The 18,699-nt window shown below is 40.9% G+C and overlaps 1 protein-coding gene across 2 annotated transcripts in view; it reads left to right on the top strand.

The window, feature by feature from the left end:
- Window positions 1–18,699, top strand: part of DENND5B (DENN domain containing 5B) — a 215,925-nt gene that overhangs the window by 108,337 nt on the left and 88,889 nt on the right. For both annotated transcript variants that reach the window (XM_023208973.2, XM_023208972.2), the window contains one exon: window positions 6,168–6,834. In XM_023208973.2, the coding sequence (XP_023064741.1) occupies window positions 6,168–6,834 (667 nt within the window). The remainder of the gene's footprint in view (window positions 1–6,167; window positions 6,835–18,699) is intronic.

Here is an 18,699-nt window from a genome sequence, read left to right as displayed (position 1 = left end):
GATCAAGGTGTCTGTAGGTTTAGGGTCTGATGATGGCCTAGGCCCTGCTTCTAAGATGGGACTTTGTTATTGTGTACTCGAGAGAGGACAAATGCTGTGTCCTCACATGGCAGAAAGGATGGAAGCGGAGAAAAGGCCCTAGGGTGCTGCTCCCTTCAACCTTTTATAAGAGGGACTAATCCTTTCATGAGGGCAGAGCCTGCATGACTTAATCACTTCCCAAAAGTCCCCACCTTTTAATACCATCACCCTGAAGTGATGTTCCAACGTATGAATTTTGGAGGCACACATACATTTAAACCAATAGCAGGGCTGTTGTTTGTTGACCCTTAATTTAAAGCAACAAAATCATTACTTAGCCTACATATCTGCAATGTAGGTAGCTTTTGGTTGGCCACAACTGTGTTCTAATCCGTGTCAGTTTGGGAGGTTTGAAGGCTGAGGACTGAAATCTCTGAAAGCTCACCCATTCACAGACCTGTCTCCTGGACCAGGCATATAGCTGGGGCTCCTTCTTTCTCTGTGTGGTATTTCATTTGGTCTCACCAGTCAGGCAGCTTCAGGCTAGCTAAAATCTTTATATGTTGTCTCAGGGCTCCCAGAGTGTGTTACCAGGTTACCAGAGAGAGAGAGAGGAGGTGGAAGCTGTATTGCCTTTTTTAGCCTCTGCTCAAAAGTCACTCTGTCACTTGTCACTGCTGTTGCATTTTACTTGACTAGGCCAGGGGTTGGCATACATGGCCCCCAGGCCAAATCTGTCTAGCTGACTGTTTTTACAAATAAAAATTGTGTTGGAACAAAGCCATACCTATGTGTTTAAAGGTTGGTACAAAAGTAATTGTGGTTTTGGACTGAATTTTAAATCATAACTAGGCTCAAACACATCTTTATTAATCAAAATAAGAACCATTACAGTCAACACATTTTTGCCAATGAGAAATAAGTTTGTTTATTCCTGTAACATAAAAAATCTGTGCTTTGGGATTTGGTGAACTCTTGGAAAGCATTTTCTGCATCCTGCTGGTTGTGGCAGCGTTTTCCCTGCAAAAAGTTGTCGAGATGCTTGAAGAAGTGGTAGTCGGTTGGCAAGAGGTCAGGTAAACATGGTGGATGAGGCATAACTTCATAGCCCAATTCGTTGAACTTTTGAAGCATTTGCTGTGCGATGTGTGGTTGGGCATTGTCGTGGAAAAGAATCAGGCCCTTTCTGTTGACCAGTGCCCGCTGCAGGCTTTGCAGTTTTTGGTGCATCTCATCGATTTCCTGAGCATACTTCTCAGATGTAGTGATTTCGCCAGGATTCAGAAAGCTGTAGTGGATCAGACCAGCAGCAGACCACCAAACAGTGACCATGACCTTTTTTTTGGAGCAAGTTTGGCTTTGGAAAGTACTTTAGAGCTTCTTCGTGGTTCAGCCACTAAGCTGGTCATTGCCGGTTCTCTAATGAAATCCACTTTTTGTCACACATGACAAGTCGATTGAGAAATGTTTCGTTGTTGCTGTGTAGAATAAGAGAAGATGACACTTGAAAATGATGATTTTATTTTGTTTTGTTTTGTTTTGTTTGAGATGGAGTCTCGCTCTGTTGCCCAGGCTGGAGTGCAGTGGCACAATCTTGGCTCACTGCAGCCTCCACCTCCCTGGTTCAAGCAATTCTCCTGCCTCAGCCTCCTGAGTAGCTGGGTCTACAGGCACATGCCACCACACCCGGCTAATTTTTTGTATTTTAGTAGGACAGGATTTCACCATGTCGCCCAGGCTGGTTTTGAACTGAGCTCAGGCAGTCCGCCTGCTTCAGCCTTCCAAAGTGCTAGGATTACAGGAATGAGCCACCGCACCTGGCTGAAAATGATGATTTTTAAAAATTTCCACTCAGCTCATGAGGCACCCACTTACCGAGTTTTTCTACCTTTCCAATTTGCTTCAAATGCCAAACGGCCGTAAAACGGTCAACATTGAGTTCTTCAGCACCTTTTCATGTAGTTCTAAGAGGATCAGCTTTGATGATTGCTCTCAGTTGATCATTGTCAACTTCCGATGGCCAGCCACTATGCTCCTTATCGCCAAGGCTGTCTTCTCCTTTGCAAAACTTCTTGAACCACCACTGCACTGTGTATTAGTTAGCAGTTCCTGGGCCAAATGCATTGTCGATGTTGTGGGTTGTCTCCACTGCTTTACTACCCATTTTGAACTTGAATAAGAAAATTGCTTGGGGCTGGATGGGGTGGCTCACACCTGTAATCCCAGCACTCTGGAGGGCCAAGGTGGGCAGATCACTTGAGGTCAGGAGTTTGAGACCAGCCTGGCCAACATGGTAAAACCCCGTCTCTCCTAAAAATACAAAATTAGCTGGGCATGGTGATGCAGGCCTGTAGTCCCAGCTACTTGGGAGGCTGAGGCACAAGAATCGCTTGAACCTGGGAGTCGGAGGTTGCAGTGAGCTGAGATTGCGCCACTGCACTCCAGCCTGAGTGACAGAGTGAAACTCCATCTCAAAAAAAAAAAAAAAGAAAGAAAGAAAACTGCTCTAATTGCTTTTTGTCTAACATTTTTATAGTCTAAAATAAACCAAAAATAAACAGCAAGTAATGAGTCATTAGCAGAAAAACATAAAGCAAGAAATGCCCATTAAAATGATGGGCCAGGCTCAGTGGCTCATGCCTGTAATCCCAGCACTTTGGGAGGATGAGGCAGGCAGATCACGAGGTCAGGAATTTGAGACCAGCCTGCCAACATAGTGAAACCCCATCTCTACTAAAAATACAAAAATTAGCCAGGCGTGGTGGCAGGCGCCTGTAGTCCCAGCTACTTGGGAGCTGAGTTAGGAGAATTGCTTGAACCTGCAAGGTGGAGGTTGCAGTGAGCTGAGATTGCGCCACTGCACTCCAGCCTGGGTGACAGAGCAAGACTCCGTCTCGGAAAAAGAAAAAAAAAAAACGATGTATAACATAACCACATTTATTTAAACATGTATTCCAATATCAGATGGCAAATTCCAATGCAAAAACCACAATTGCTTTTGCACTCCCCTAATACAGTGTGGAATAGAGTAGTTGTGGCAAAGACTGTATGGCCTCCGGAGCCTGAAATACTTACCTATTTATAGAAAAAGTTTCCCAGATCCTGGTATAGGCACTCTCAGCAGCCCACCTAGGTTCAAGGAGAGTGAGCTCCACTTCCTAATGTGGAAGTGTCAAGGTTTGGAAGAGTGTGTGAAAGTAGAAATATTATTGGAGCTATATCTGCCACAAACAATGAGTCATGTGGATACCGAGGGGAAGAGAGTTGCTGGGAAAGGGAAGAGCAGATTTTGATGGGAGCACGTGGGGTGTGTTTGTAGAATAGTAACATGCCATTGTTGCTAGAGCAGAGTGGGTGAGTTAGTACAAGATGAGGGCAGAGAGGTTGCTGAGGGCTGAGTCATGCAGGGCTTCCTTGTAGGCCATTATAAGGACATGAACTTTTAGTGAGATGAGAGTCTATTGGAGAATTTTGGGAAGAGTGACAAGATCTAACATTTTCTAAGGATTGCTTTGGCTCTTATAAGGGAAGTAGATTATGGGGAACAAGAGCAGAAGCAGGGAGATTGGTAAGCAGGCTGTTACATCCAGACAAGAGAAGAGGGTGGCTTAGATTAGAGTGGTAAGAGTAAAGATCAAAACAATTACTTTCTGACTCAGGAGGCTGAGGCGGGAGGATTGCTTTTACCCAGGAGTTTGAGGCTGCAGTAAATTGTGATTATATCACTGCACTTCATCCTGAGTGATAGAGCAAGACCCCATCTCTAAAAAAGAAAAACAAAAAAGAAGCAACAGCAATTAGTTTCTGCATATATTTTTGAAGATAGAATTGATAGTATTTGCTGATGGGTTGGATAATGGGGTAAGTGAGAAAGAGAGGAAGTAGTTAAAGATGACTCCAAGGTTTTTATCCTGGGCAAATTAGATGGATGGAATTATGGAAAAGACTGATATAAGGAGAAACAGATTTGGAGGAAGAAATCAGAACTTCAGTTTGGAACACAGTGAGTTTGAATTGCCTATTACACATCTTGATGAGATTGTCAAGTAGTTACTCAGTTAAGAGTCAGGTTCATGAGAATGTAGATTTGAGAGTTGACAGAGTATATTTAAAATCATGGAAGAAGTTGCTCCGGAAATGAACTTGGATAGAAAAGAAACACAAAATGTGGTGGCACAATCATGACATGAGCTTCCATGCCCAGAGTTTTTAGGGTGAAAGGAAGGACCATGATCTGAAATGGCTGTGAGGAGCAGTTTGGACACCCAACCACCTTCATGCTTAATGACAGTTGTGTTGCATTAATCCTATCCCACCATCAAGATTTTGTTTTTAAGCAGTGGGAACCTGGAAATCTTAACACCGAAAGAATTCTACTCTACAAAATAAATGAAAGTGAAATGTTCATAGGGGAAGGAGGGACACTGGCCCTCTCAACTTCTTCCTGTAGCCTCTCACTCCCTTCCAAGGCCCTGAGACATTCCTGCTGCCTCCTTGGAATCCCTTTGAAAACCACTCCCCTTAGTGTTCCAAGATGGATGTGCTAAGAGACACATCTAATTCCGTCCCTCTCCTAAAAACCCTTCAGAGGTTTCCCATTGTCCTCCCCACAGTTTTAACATGGCCTACCAAGGCCCTTCATGGGCTAGCCCCTAATTATTTCTCTTACTTTCTCTCATGTCCTCCCACCTTGCATTCTGTGCCCCACCCACACTGACCTGTTTCAGTTCCTCAAACTCTTCTGGGCTTTTGCACATGTCCTCTCTGACTAGAATCTTCTTTATCCACTAAGACCTATACTTGTCCTGAGGTTTCAGTTGGGCTTCATTTTTTCCTGGTAGCTCCTTCTTTTCTAATGTATGTCTTCCTACTATTACATATTTTTTCCCCTAGCAACCCTTATTTACCCTATCATAGCCTTTCCCTTACTTTATAGTTTATGATTTTTAAAACTCATCTGTTATCCTTACTGGACTGGAAATACCATAGGAGCATGGGCCATGACTGTCCTTCCCACCGTTACGTCATAGGGCCCCTCTCATAAAACGCACTTAATAAATGTTTTTTGATGGTTTGAATGAAGGAATAAAGGAACTGTGTTTTCTTGGTAATGTGGGGATGTGGGAGACAGTCTAACTTTTGTACCATATCAGTTATTAAATATAGAAAAAACTAGAAAGTAATAATATATGGTTAAATTATTTCTATGTGAAAAGCATATTGCAATACAAAAATAGAAATATCTAAATATGAATGATGATTATTAGTTAGGGTGGTTGAATTACAAGTTCTGTTTTCCTTAGTATATTTCAATTTTTCTGTAATTTCATTTCTTTTATTTAAAATGTTTTAAAGAATCAATTCTGATTTTCTGTGCATTTTAAGTATCTTAAATATAGCATCTTTAGCTCCTCTGGGTAATTTTGTTCTCAAGTTTGACTCAATCCTGGGTAGTTCCCAAGAACTAGAGCATAATCTCTACTAGAAGTAATCTAAAATGCCTTGTTTCTGTGCTTCTGCTTTAGTGGATCAAAAAGCTTTCAATTTCCAAAGTTTCTTTTTCTTGCATAAAATACCATACTATTCAAAATAGCAAAGATGATACTGTTGTTTTTATTATTCTTTAACTTTTTTCCACTTCCTAAATGAGCCTTTTCCTATTTCCCTGCTCCCCTGAAACATTTTCATCGTTAATACAAAAAATAGTACTTAAGTACTATTTTTGTAAAGTGCTTTTTAATATTTTTGAAGTGTTTTTGCATACTCTGTCTTCAAGTCATTAATATAGCAGCTATTGTAGGTAAAGGGACTGAGGCTCATAGAAGTTATATGGCTTGCTAAAGGCCACAAGCTTGGTTAGAGGTTTACTCTGGGACTAAATCAGTGATAGTCTTGCTCTTAGTAAAGCCCTCTGCATGTAACATCACACAATAAAAGTTTTTCCCTTGTATATATTCCTTTTAAGAATAATTTTATATGTATATATGAGGAACTTATAATGTATTTCTAATTTAAGGCGATTGCCAGTGTTAAATCTGGATAAAACCTGTCTTTTTGAATCCTGTTATGTTAAAAAACAACATTTGTTTCTGGCTTGAAGTTATTTGTGTACTGCATTCTGATGCTTTTTTTTCTTTCTTTCACAGTTGTGCATGCCTAAAGGGCTATCTTTCAGGACACAAACTGACAATAAAGACCCCCAGTTTCACTCATTTATAATTACCAGGGAAGATGGTTCTCGCACCTATGGTTTTGTTCTCACTTTTTATGAAGAAGTTACAAGTAAGCAAATCTGCACAGCCATGCAGACACTCTACCAGATGCACAACGCTGAGCATTATAGCAGTGTGTATGCTTCATCTTCCTGCAGTATGGACTCATTGGCAAGTAGTGTTGATGAAGGAGATACAACTTCCCTTTTGAAACTCCAGCGATACAACTCCTATGATATTAGCAGAGACACCCTGTATGTTTCAAAAAGTATTTGCTTGATCACACCGTTACCATTCATGCAGGCCTGCAAGAAATTCCTTATCCAGCTTTACAAGGCCGTTACCTCACAGCAGCCACCACCCTTGCCACTTGAAAGCTATATCCACAATATTCTTTATGAAGTACCCCTTCCACCTCCAGGGAGGTCACTGAAATTTTATGGTGTTTATGAACCTGTCATCTGCCAGAGGCCTGGGCCCAGTGAACTCCCCCTCTCTGATTACCCCCTTCGGGAGGCATTTGAACTCCTGGGATTAGAGAACCTGGTGCAGGTGTTTACCTGTGTTCTTTTAGAGATGCAAATCCTTCTCTACTCACAAGGTAGGTTTTCCTTGGATTTTACATTTTCCAAAAACAAGTACTTATGCTCCCAACTACTGTGTTTCCATGGGGTGTATTATTAGAACCAAATAAATAATGATCACAGTCTTTTCTGTTTTGTTTAAAGGGAGCAGGTATGGTGGGGCCAAAGGCTGAGATGTGACTGTGCTGTTTCTCTTTGAGGTGGCAGTCATTGACTGCAGAGAGAAATAGGAAGGAACACACGCATTAACTTCGCTGATTTGGACATATTTATTTCTTAATGGAAATAGCTCTTTTTTCCTGATAATATATAATCGTCATTAAGAAAACATTTTTTCTTCTTCATAATGAGAGTGAGAGAATTCTGTTACTACTAGAAATGCGTAGACTTCCCATTCTTTATAGATTGGTAAAGGTTCACATCAAAATTCAGCAAACATTGAAAAAGGATAAATGAAATCGTTGACTCTGCAGCTTCCTGAGGCAATCAACTTTGGATCTTTGCCTGGGGGAGCATTTCATCTGAGTGAGAGACAAGGTGAGCAGGCATGAGACAGATGACTTTCCTAGGTCTTAACAATTCTGCCAGAGTTGTGTATGTGGTTTTTTTGTTTTTTTTGTTTTTGTTTTTGTTTTTTACTCTCAGAAGGAAGTTATCTTTGTGGTATCTTTCATTCAGAGTTCTTCCAACACATATTAAGAAACTTACAAACTATGGATTTTATTTTACCAGTACATTTGTGATGAATAATGTTGAGCCTAGACTAGGATACTAGTTCTCATCTGAAAATGAATATGTAGAGAAAATAGAGATGCTATGTCATAATGGATAGTGAATTGAAGGAAATTATAAAATAGTACCTGTGCACTGATAGATTCTTCAAAAAAATGTTGCACAAATATTTGGATTCATTTTTTTTTTTTTTAGACAAGTTCTCACTCTGTCACCCAGGCTGGAGTGCAGTAGTGCAATTATGGGTCACTGCAACCTCAACCTCCCGTGCTCAAGCTGTCTTCCCACCTCACCCTCCTGAGTAGCTGGTACTATAGCAATGTGCCACCACATCAGCTAATTTTTTATTTTTTGTAGAGATGGTCTCTCACTGTGTTGCCCCGGCTGGTCTCAAAATCCTGGGCTCAAATGATCCTCCCACCTTGGCCTCCCAAAGTGCTGGAATTACAGGCATGAAGCATTGCACCCGGCTGGGGTTAGCATTTTGCTAACTTGTATTTAAGCTGGCAGAATTGTAGTGCAGTCGTGACTGGTGCCGTCAAGTTTATTTTACCACTTTCCTTTTTTTATTTTTCTATTTTAAATTATAAGTGGGGCTGAGCCAAGTAGACTATATTTGTACTTCCCCATCTTGTGTGTATGTTGACACTATTTGTGTGTTGACAGCCCTTCACAAGGTTGTATTTGCTTCAGTTTATCCAACATAATGTTCTTTGATAATGTGTTCCATGTCTCAATTTTTGTTGTCAGGAAGTTATTCTCTAATGACCAATCTAAATTCCTTCCTTTCTTCTTTCGCCCACTTTCTTTTTTCATATATATTTAAAATATGTTTTAATGAAACACTTTCTCATCATCTTTAAATAAAAAAAAAATTTCCATTTTTTAATCTGAAGCTCCTCGGGCATTAGAACTTATTAATTGCTTTCTTCTCCACAGATTTCAGGTGCCACTGCACTAATTCCCCAGTGCTCTTGAGACAGAGCTTAGACATATCCTCCTCAGTTGGAAGTCCTTGTGGCAACTTCAGGGGCTTGATTCTTGCTGTTTAACCACTTTCAGTTTTGTATTCACTTAAGAGATATGCTTGTGAACTTGAGGGGTATGTGTGTTTTCTAATCTGAGCATCTTTATTATATATTTTTCCCAATATATGGACACCTTTTTGTACTTTTTTATTCTGGTAGCAACATGCAGTTTCTGAAGATTCTGTGGATCTCCATCATATTTTTCATGATCTGCAGGTGAAGGCTGAAATACTTGATATGGAAATCTTGACCTGGTAAATTTGTGATGAATCCAATCTTCACACCTTTTGTCCCAGTCTGTAGTTCATTTTGCCTCTTGAGCTACTGAGAGCAAAATCCCTGCCATAAGTGTAGTGACTGTTCTCTTTAGAGGCAGCATCTGCTAAATATTCAGTACGAACCTTCCCAGCAGCAGAAGCTGAGGACTCACTCCTTCCATCATTACTTACAGATCACCTTTTTGTATGTGAAAAATTTTACTTTAAGTAACTCTCTCTTCCTTTCTTCCTTTTTTTCCCCCTGAATGGGGTAGGGATTAGAGAATGACTAGAAGGGGCAGAGGCTTGGAGCTTAATACCTTCTGATGTTTTAGCCCATTAGAAAAAAAGAACTTCTTTTTTTTTTTTTTAAGACAGAGTCTCGGCCTGTCACCCAGGCTGGAGTGCAGTGGCACGATCTTGGCTCACTGCAACCTACACCTCCCAGGTTCAAACTATTCTCCTGCCTCAGCCTCCCAAGTAGCTGGGACTACAGGTGTGCACCACCACACCCAGTTAATTTTTGTGTTTTTAATAGAGACAGGATTTTTACCATGTTGATCAGGCTGGTCTTGAACTCCTGACCTCATGATCCACTCACCTCAGTCTCCCAAAGTGCTGGGATTACAGGTGTGAGCCACTGTGCCAGGCCGAAAAAAACTTTATATTCTAGACTTAGAAGAAATCTTAAAGGCCATTTTCTTGAATCTTAAAGTTCAGTTTATTTATGTTCTGCCTAGAGAAGCAATTTGGGTTAGAAAGAATATTGGTGGTGGGTGGGTTCTTTGATTTTGCCTTTAATTTTTAGAGATGGGGTCTCACTGTGTTGCCCAGAATGGAGTACAGCGTATTCACAGGCACAGTCATAGCACAATGCAGCCTCAAACTCCTCAGCTCACAGCATCCTCCCACCTCAGCCTCCCGAGTAGTTGAGACTGCAGGCACATACCACCATGCCTGGTTTAGAGTATTGGTTTTTGAAGTCATAACAATCCTGGGTTCAAATATCTACTCTGTCATTCATTAACTATACCCATGAGTGAGTTAGGTAATCCTCCTGTGTAACAGTAGCCTCATCTCTATAGGGATAATAGTTTGGGGTTTTTTTTCCTCCTTTCTCACTGATTTATTATGACAAATAAGAAAACCTGTATAAAATACTTAGGGTATAATTGACACTGACTAAATTATAGCTGATGCTATTATAATAATTACTAGTTGTATTAGTCCCATATAATCTTCTATAAATTATACTTATCTCTGAGTTGTGAAGGTTCAACATATTACTACATTTAACATAAACCTTTTTAAATGATATAGTCAAGAGTTTATTCCAAATAACCTATGTTCTTTTATATTGTGTACCAAGCTTTTTTTAGAAGGCAAAAAACAAACCAAAAAAAACCAAAACCTTCCATTATCACACTTCCTCTTTTATTTTTTATTTTTATTTTTTTTTTATTGAGATAGAGTCTTTCTCTGTTGCCCAGGCTGGAGTGCAGTGGCATGATCTCAGCTCATTGCAACTTCCACCTCCTGGTTTCAAGCGATTCTCGTGCCTGAGCCTCCCAAGTACCTGGGAGTACAGGCATGCACCACCATGCCTGGCTAATTTTTTTGTATTTTTAGTAGAGATGAGGTTTTGCCATGTTGGCTAGGCTGGTCTCAAACTCCTGACCTCAGGTGATCCGCCTACCTTGGCCTCCCAAAGTTCTGGGATTATAAGTGTAAGCCGCCGCGCCCGGCCCACACTTCCTCTTTTAAATAGCACTTTATGTCTCACCATTTGTGATCTGTCCTGAGCTCTCCTATTTCTGCTCTTTTTTTGTTTGTTTGTTTTGAGACAGGGTCTCGCTCTGGTGCCCAGGCTGGAATGCAGCAACATGATTGTAGCTCACTGCAACCTCAAACTCCAGGGCTCAAGCAACCTTCACCCCTCAGCCTCCTGAGTAGCTGGGACTGCAGGCATGCATTACCACACCTGACTAATTTTTTTTATTTTTAGTAGAGATGAAGTCTCACTACACTGCCCAGGCTTGTTTGAAACTCCTGGGCTCAAGTGATCCTTCTGCCTCAGCTTCCCAAAGTTCAGGGTTTACAGGTGTGAGCCACTGCTTAGCTTGTCCCGTTTGGTTTATCAAGTCTATTCAGGGGTTTTAGTTCATTAATATCTACCAATTTATTTCAGTTTCAAATGAAGAAGAATAAGCATTTGTGGATATGGTTTTATACTCTGAGTATATTTTTGTAATCTGTATGCTGAGAACAACAGAGTGAATCCCTAGATTATAGAACTGGGGTTTTTTAAAATTTAAAGTGTCATACCCAAAAAAAATTTCCATATAATAAATTTATAACCATTCACTAAAATCACTCTATGTTAGGAATTGTGCTACAAAAAGGCATTGTATATTTTGGATCTTTTCCCTACATTTAATCCTCTCAACAGTGAGTTAGTATTGTTCTGCATTTTTTGTTGAGGAGGAGATTGAGGCTTGGGGAAACTAAGTAATCTGCCCAAGATGATACAGCTAGTAAGTAGTGTGGTACTACTAAGAATTGGGTTTCATCAGTCTTTTTTCAGATGCTTAACCACTGTGTTAACTGTATTGGGCACTACATTTAACCTCTCCTTATCCATCTCAATATTTATTTTTAAATAATTAACTCATTCTGTAGGTCTATTGTAAAGGTGTCATGCGAAATAATTGTAGAGTATAAAATGAAAGCTCTGTGTAAATCTAGATTTTAATACTGACAATGTCTCTTCTATTAGAGAGATATATTTCATTTAAATGAATGAAATAAGAGTCCTTATGTTGATTTGTACTTGGGTGCCCTCCTTTACTCTTCTTAACTGTGTTAAGGGAGTTCTAATAACATGTGATACTTCATTTCTCACTCACTGATAAAGCTATGCCATAAAAAACATTGCATGTGCTGAAGAATTACCATGAAAACCCAAAGTGAATCAAAGTACATGGATTTCAGTGATGAAAATGTCCTTCTAGACTGATTTGAAATTCTGATCCACAGCCCATTTAAACCAATTCAATCTGTTATTTAGGAAGTGTGTATATCACTGTCACTTTGCAGTGATAACTAGCTAGAAATTCTAAGTAGAGAAAATGTACCCAGGATGTGAAGGCTCTTTTCTAGGACCCCAGATCAGAAATGGGCACTTTGTTCTGCAATTGGGAAATACCTGGAGCAGCTCAGTATGAAAATCAGAGTATGATTCTTTTTTCAAAGAACTAGTGGAAGAATAAAAGGGGAATTTAAACACCAATGTCTAGCTTTTGATACCGGTACAAAAGTCTAAGGAACATTTTTGGGCCTTGCTTACCTCCTTTGGTTCTTTATAGTTGAAATAAACCACTACCCACCACCCACACCACACTGCATGCCTATGTGCCTTTGCAGTGCTCCTCTGCCATCCCTCTGTTCTTTCATTCCTCTGAGTCATATGTGAATTAACCTTGTCAGAAAGTGGAAGCTACTTGAAGTTTTCTTGAAAAAGTTGGGAGCTTTCTCATCACAAATTGCTAGGCATGCTCAAGTGGACATCATCGTTCTCCTTGGAACTGCCATCCATAAACCAAGCAGTACTTTATTGGTCAACTGAGAGGTGTTTATAGTGCATTGTCCAAGTGACAATTAAATGCAGAAGCTTCTCTTACAGTTCCAAAGTCAGTCCTAGAGAAAAAGAGGCTCCCTATATTTGAGAATCTCTTCCTTGCATTCCTCTGGTAACAAGATCCAGTATAAACCATTTCTTTTTCATTAGGGAACTCTTTTGGGCAGTGTCCTCTCCCATTTGAGTGTTTTTCCAAAATCTCCCTAGATACCATGGATATTTCAAGTTTCAGCATTATTTTATGTCCTTCAGCCATAGGGGCACTTTAAATCAATATCCAATAGCAAACAGTAATTGCCCCTCAAATGGAAATTCTGTAGTCCAGCACCCTGATAGTTGTCACTGGGAGGCACTCACAGGCTTTTGACATAGCCCTAGCCCACACTGCACATACAGAGAATTTGTACCAGTGCTCCAGCTTCTCTGTTCTACACTGTGTGAGCTCAGGCGATCTAATTCATTCCCATTTAGCATGTCCGATTAATATTGCTTGAAGGGTAGATTGACACTGTGTCCTCTGTTTTACTGTACTAGGTAGGAGAAATGGGGTGAAACAGTCAAACGTAAGATCCACTCCCGTGAAACATTTAGGTAAAGTCTGTTTAAACGTTCCAATTTCATTCAGACTTCCTCCTTAATCCTGTCAACCTTAACACTTTAATATATTATCATTCTAATTGTAGTCTGCACTAAGGCTGCAAGCCACTGTGTTGAGGCAGTGGCTCGTGCCTGTAATCCCAACAGTTTGGGAGTTTGAGGCGGGAGGATCACTTGAGCCCAGGAGTTTGAGACCAGTCTGGGCAACATGGCAAAACCCCATCTCTACTAAAATACAAAAATTAGCCAGGCATAGTGGTGTGCACCTGTAGTTTCAGCTACTACAGGGGCTGAGGTGGGAGGATCGCTTGAGCCTGGGAGGTGGAGGTTGCAGTAACCTGAGATTGTGCCACTGCACTCCAGCCTGGGTGACAGAGTAAGACCCTATCTTTTTTTTTTTTTTTTTTTTTTTAAAAAGACTTCACCAAAAGATTTTGGTGTAACAGCGTATAAGGCTGTCAAATGAGTCCCCAGAAATTTCTCCAACCCTTGATTATTTGACCCACTCCTGTGCATTAGGTTTTGGGAGTTCAGCAAGGTATCCTGGCCCTTTTGTCAGTCTTTATTTTGATTAATTTGCCTTACTATATCCCCAAGCAATTCCAGATCATGTTTCTAACTGTAATCTTTGCCTTCTTACATTTAAAATTTCTCTATGCTGGGGCAAATTGAGCAGATTTGTTTTGGCCCTTTAGTGTTGGGAAACCATCTGAGAGTCCTTATAGTCCATGCAAGCTTTGTTAATGCTATATTAAGACTTTTGTTTCAGGCTGGGTGCCGTGGCTCATGTCTGTAAATCCCAACACTTTGGGAGGCCGAGGTGGGTGGATCACCTGAGTTGTGAGTTGAAGACCAGCCTGACCAACATGGAGAAACCCCATCTCTACTGAAAATACAAAGTTAGCCAGGCATGGTGGTGCATGCCTGTAATCCCAGCTACTCGGGAGGCTGAGGCAGGAGAATCGCTTGAACCCTGGAGGCAGAGATTGCATGGTGAGCCGAGATCGCGCCATTGCACTCCAGCCTGGGCAACAAGAGTGAAACTCCATCTCAAAAAAAATAATAATAATAAATTAGCCAGGCATGGTAGTGTTTGCTTGTAGTCCCAGCTACTTGGGAGGCTGAGGTGGAGGATCACCTGAGCCCAGGAGTTAGAGGCTGCAGTGAGCCATGATTATGTCACTGCAGTACAGCCTCATGACAGAGCGAGACCCTGTCTCAAAGAAAAAAGAAAAGAGGTTTATTTGGCTCACAGTTCTGTGCATGTGCTAGAATCTGCTTCTGATGAGGGCCTTGGGAAGCATCTACTCATGGCAGGAGGTGAAGGGGAGCCAGAATCACATGGCAAGAGGAAGGAAGCAAGAGAGAGGAGGGAGATGCCAGACTCTTTTCAATAACCAATTTTCATGGAAACTAAGAGTGAAAACTACTCACTTACAACCATGAGAATGGCACAAAGCCATTCATGAGAGATCCACCCCCAGGACCCAAATACCTCACCTCCAACATTGGGGCCAAACTACCATGTCCAAACCATAGCACCAGGCCACATACATTTTTTCTTGGATGACTGCAAAATCAGGGGTTCTCCACCACCATTCCCCAACCCCTCAAGTTCTATAAATTCGCAGAATGATTCACAGAACTCAAGAAAGCAGTTTACTTACTGTAACTGGTTTATTGTAAAGGTATAAACAGCCAAATGGAAGAGAGGTATAAAAGGTGTAGGAGTGGGTGCAGAGCTGCTCTGCTTTCCTTGGTCTTATCCAGCACCTTAATGTGTTTGCCAGTCCAGAAGCTCCTCTATATTTCTTCTTCTTTCTTTTTTTTTTTTTGCGATGGAGTCTGGCTCTGTCACCCAGGCTAGAGTGCAGTGGCATGATCTCAGCTCACTGCAACCTCTGCCTCCGGGTTCAGGTGATTCTCCTGCCTCAGCCTCCTGAGTAGCTGGGATTATAGGCACATGCCACCACAGCTAGCTAATTTTTGTATTTTTAGTAGAGACAGGTTTCACCATGTTGGCCAGGCTGGTCTTGAACCCCTGACCTCTAGTGATCCACCTGCCTCGGCCTCCCAAAGTGCTGGGATTACAGGCCTGAGGCAGTGCGCCTGGCCACCTCTGTTTTTTTCTTGAATAAATTTTTGTCCTTACTATTATTTTCTCTGAGAAAATGTTTATTAAGCTTTCAATTTATTAGTAAAAAGTCTTAATATTTCCTTATTTTCTTGACCCCTGTTATATCTGTAGTTTTGTCCTCCTTTTCATTCCTAATACTGTTTGTGCAGTCTTTTTTCCCCAGTTATTTTTACCTGAAGTTTGTCAATTATATTACTTCTTTTTGTTTGTTTGGTTTCTTGAGACAGGGCCTCACCCTGTTGCCCATCCTGGAGTGCAATAGCATGATCAAGGCTCACTGCAGTCTTGACCTCCCTGGGCTCAGGCAATCCTCCTGCCTTAGCCTCCCAAGTAGCTGGAACTACAGGTGCATGCCACCATGCCTGGCTAATTTTTTTTATTTTTTGAAATGACAAGGTCTCACTGTGTTGGCCAGACTAGTCCTAAACTCCTGGGCTCAAGCGATCCTCCTGTGTTGGCCTCCCAAAGTGCTGGGATCACAGGCATGAGCCATTGTGCCCAGCCCTATTACTCTTTTTAAAGAACCAGCTTTTACTTTCATTGGTATCCTCTATTGTACCTTTGTTTTATGTTTTATTAATTTGTGGTTTTATTTTTATTATTCACTTCTTTCTGCTACTTTCTTTGGGCTTACTAAACCTTTCTTTCTCCCCACCTGCCCACCAAAATCAGTAAGCAGTTGAGTCCTGTGATAGGTGCATCCCACAAGTCTTAGTATCTGATACTTTCTTTATCATTGAATTCTAAATATATATATATATATATATATATATTTTTTTTTTTTGAGACAGGGTCTTTCTCTGTCACCCAGACTGGAATGCAGTGGTGTGATCACAGCTCACTGTAGCCTCAACTTCTCAGGCTCAAGCCATCCTCCCACCTCAACCTCCCTTGTAGCTGGGACTGCAGGTGCACACCACCATACCTGGCCAATTTTTAATTTTTTTTAAAGGTGGGGTCTCTGTATGTTGCCCAGGCCGGTCTGGAACTCCTAGGCTCAAGCAATCCTTTCACCTCGGCCTCTCAAAGTTCTGGGATTAGAGGTGTGAGCCACCATACCTGGCTCGTTCTAAGAATTTTTAAATTTTCATTTATTTTGGCCATTTGTCTTGCTTTTCTCTCTCTCTCTTTTTGTTTTTGATGTTTTGAATTGATTAAAATTTTTTTCTCATTGTAGTTTTTTCTGTTTAGATGTTATATGCTCTTAATGGTAAATTTTGAGATTTCAACATGAACAGTTACTCTTATGCTATAGAATCTTTACAGATACTATAAAATGCTTTAACTCCATGCCCATCATGGCTTACTTGTTATGATTGTTCAGTTTTAGTAATCCCTCAAATTAGACATTTTTATTCTATACACTTGGTTTTGTTTAAATTTACTCATAGTGACCTTATTTTGTTTTTCTTTGAAACAAGGTCTCACTCTGTTACCTAGGCTGGAGTGCAGTGATGCAACCATAACTCATTGCAGCCTTGAACTCCTAGACTCAAGCGATCCTACTGCCTCAGCCTCCTGATAGCTGGGACTACAGGCACACACCACCAAGCTGGGCTAAATTTTTTTTTTTTTTTTTTGTAGAAATGGGGGTCTCACTATCTTGTCCAGGCTGCTCGTGAAGTCCTAGGCTCAAGCAGTCCTCTGCCTCAGCCTCCCAAAGTGCTGGGATTATAGGTGTGAGCCACTGCACCCAGCCTCAGTTATTAGTTTTTGAAAATTCACAATTTTATTTCAATCTTAGAGGTTTCTTCTGAGATCAGTCTTCTTCCTAACATGTATTCTTATAAGTTCCTTTCCTGAGGTAGCTTTCTCTGTTAGATTTTGTTTTGTCCTTGTTTTTGAAAAATAGTTCGTTGGATGTTAAATTCTACATTAAAAGTTTTTCTTTTTCTCTTAATACACTGAGGATAATGTTCTATCATCTTAAATAGTTCATTGGATGTTAAATTCTATGTTAAAAGTTGTTTTTTTTTTTTTTCTCTTAGTACTCTGAGGATAATATTCTATCATCTTCTGGTTTCCTGTGTTGCTGTTGAGAAGTCAGCTATCACTTCTAATGTCGTTCTAATGAATGACTGTCATCGTTATTCATTAGCCAGAAATCTGTCATTTCAACTCTGGTTATATTTAAGATTTTCTGTCTTTGGTGTCCAATATTGTGACTGATTTATCTGAATGAGGCTTGCTTTATTTGTTCTGCTTGTGATTCATTATGTTTCCTGAAATTTAAGAATTAATGTCGTTTACCCATTTTGGAAAATTCTCGACTATCTTGGTAAATATTGCTTTCATGTATCTTTTTTAAATCCTCCTGAAACTCTAATTAAACGTTTTTGTTGTTGTTGTTGTTATTGTTATTGTTATTGTTTTGAGACAGAGTCTCACTCTGTTGCCCAGGATGGAGTGCAGTGGTGTGAACTCTGCTCACTGTAACCTCTGCCTCCCGGGTTCAAGCAGTTCTCCTGTCTCAGCCTCCTGAGTAGCTGGAACTACAGGCGCATGCCACCACACCCAGCTAATTTTTGTATTTTTAGTAGAGATGAGGTTTCACCATTTTGACCAGGATGGTCTCGATCTTTTGACTTCGTGATCCACCCGCCTTGGCCTCCCAAAGTGCTGAGATCACAGGCATGAGCCACCACACCTGGCCTCATTCCCATTTTCTGTGTGTCTCTGTGCTGCATTCTGGGTAATTTCTCCACATCTATCTCCTACTTTATGAATTCTCTCTTTACCTGTGTTTAATCTATAATTAGCCCTTTCTTTGACATTTTTTGGTCACAGTGAAGCTTGTTACAGACAAACATGTTTAGGTTGGGTGGCTTAGGTGGTGTGGTGGCCCCACACTGATGTCATACTGAGGACAAGGGTCAAGTACTCCATGATTAGTCTTTGCTCTTACTTCAGGAGCTGCCAGAAGCTGTGCCTTTCATTTTCTAGTGCCGTAAGTCATTGTTGACAATGCCTGAGATAAATTTCTGTGAAACTAGGGAGATAAACCAAGTTATGCATGTGTCTGAGACCTCAAAGCCAACATAATTCAGATAATAATCACATAGGGCCGGGCGCATGGCTCACGCCTGTAATCTCTGCACTTTAGAAGGCTGAGACAGGCAGATTACTTGAGGTCAGGAGTTTGAGACTAATCTGGCCAACATAGTGAAACCCCATCTCTACAAAAATACAAAAATTAGCCAGGCCTGGTGGCGTGCGCCTGTAATCCCAGCTGCTGGGGGTGCTGAGGCAGGAGAACCACTTGAACCCGGGAGGCAGAGGTTGCTGTGAGGCAAGTTCATGCCACTGCACTCCAGCCTGGGCAACAGAGTGAGACTCTGTCTCAAAAATAAAAATAAAAAGTAGTCAGTCACAGCATCCAGGATCATAAGTGTATAATCTTCCAGCTACATCAGGAAGTCTACCAGAGGCATGCTGAACACCACTAGCAGCTTCACATCTCCCTTGGCAGTGCTTGGCAAGGCATAAAGCTTGCT

This window comes from Piliocolobus tephrosceles, chromosome 10, assembly GCF_002776525.5.
Source record: "Piliocolobus tephrosceles isolate RC106 chromosome 10, ASM277652v3, whole genome shotgun sequence".
NCBI lineage: Eukaryota > Metazoa > Chordata > Mammalia > Primates > Cercopithecidae > Piliocolobus > Piliocolobus tephrosceles.
Note: the sequence above shows the minus strand (reverse complement) of the source record. Positions and strands in the feature narration are given on the sequence as shown.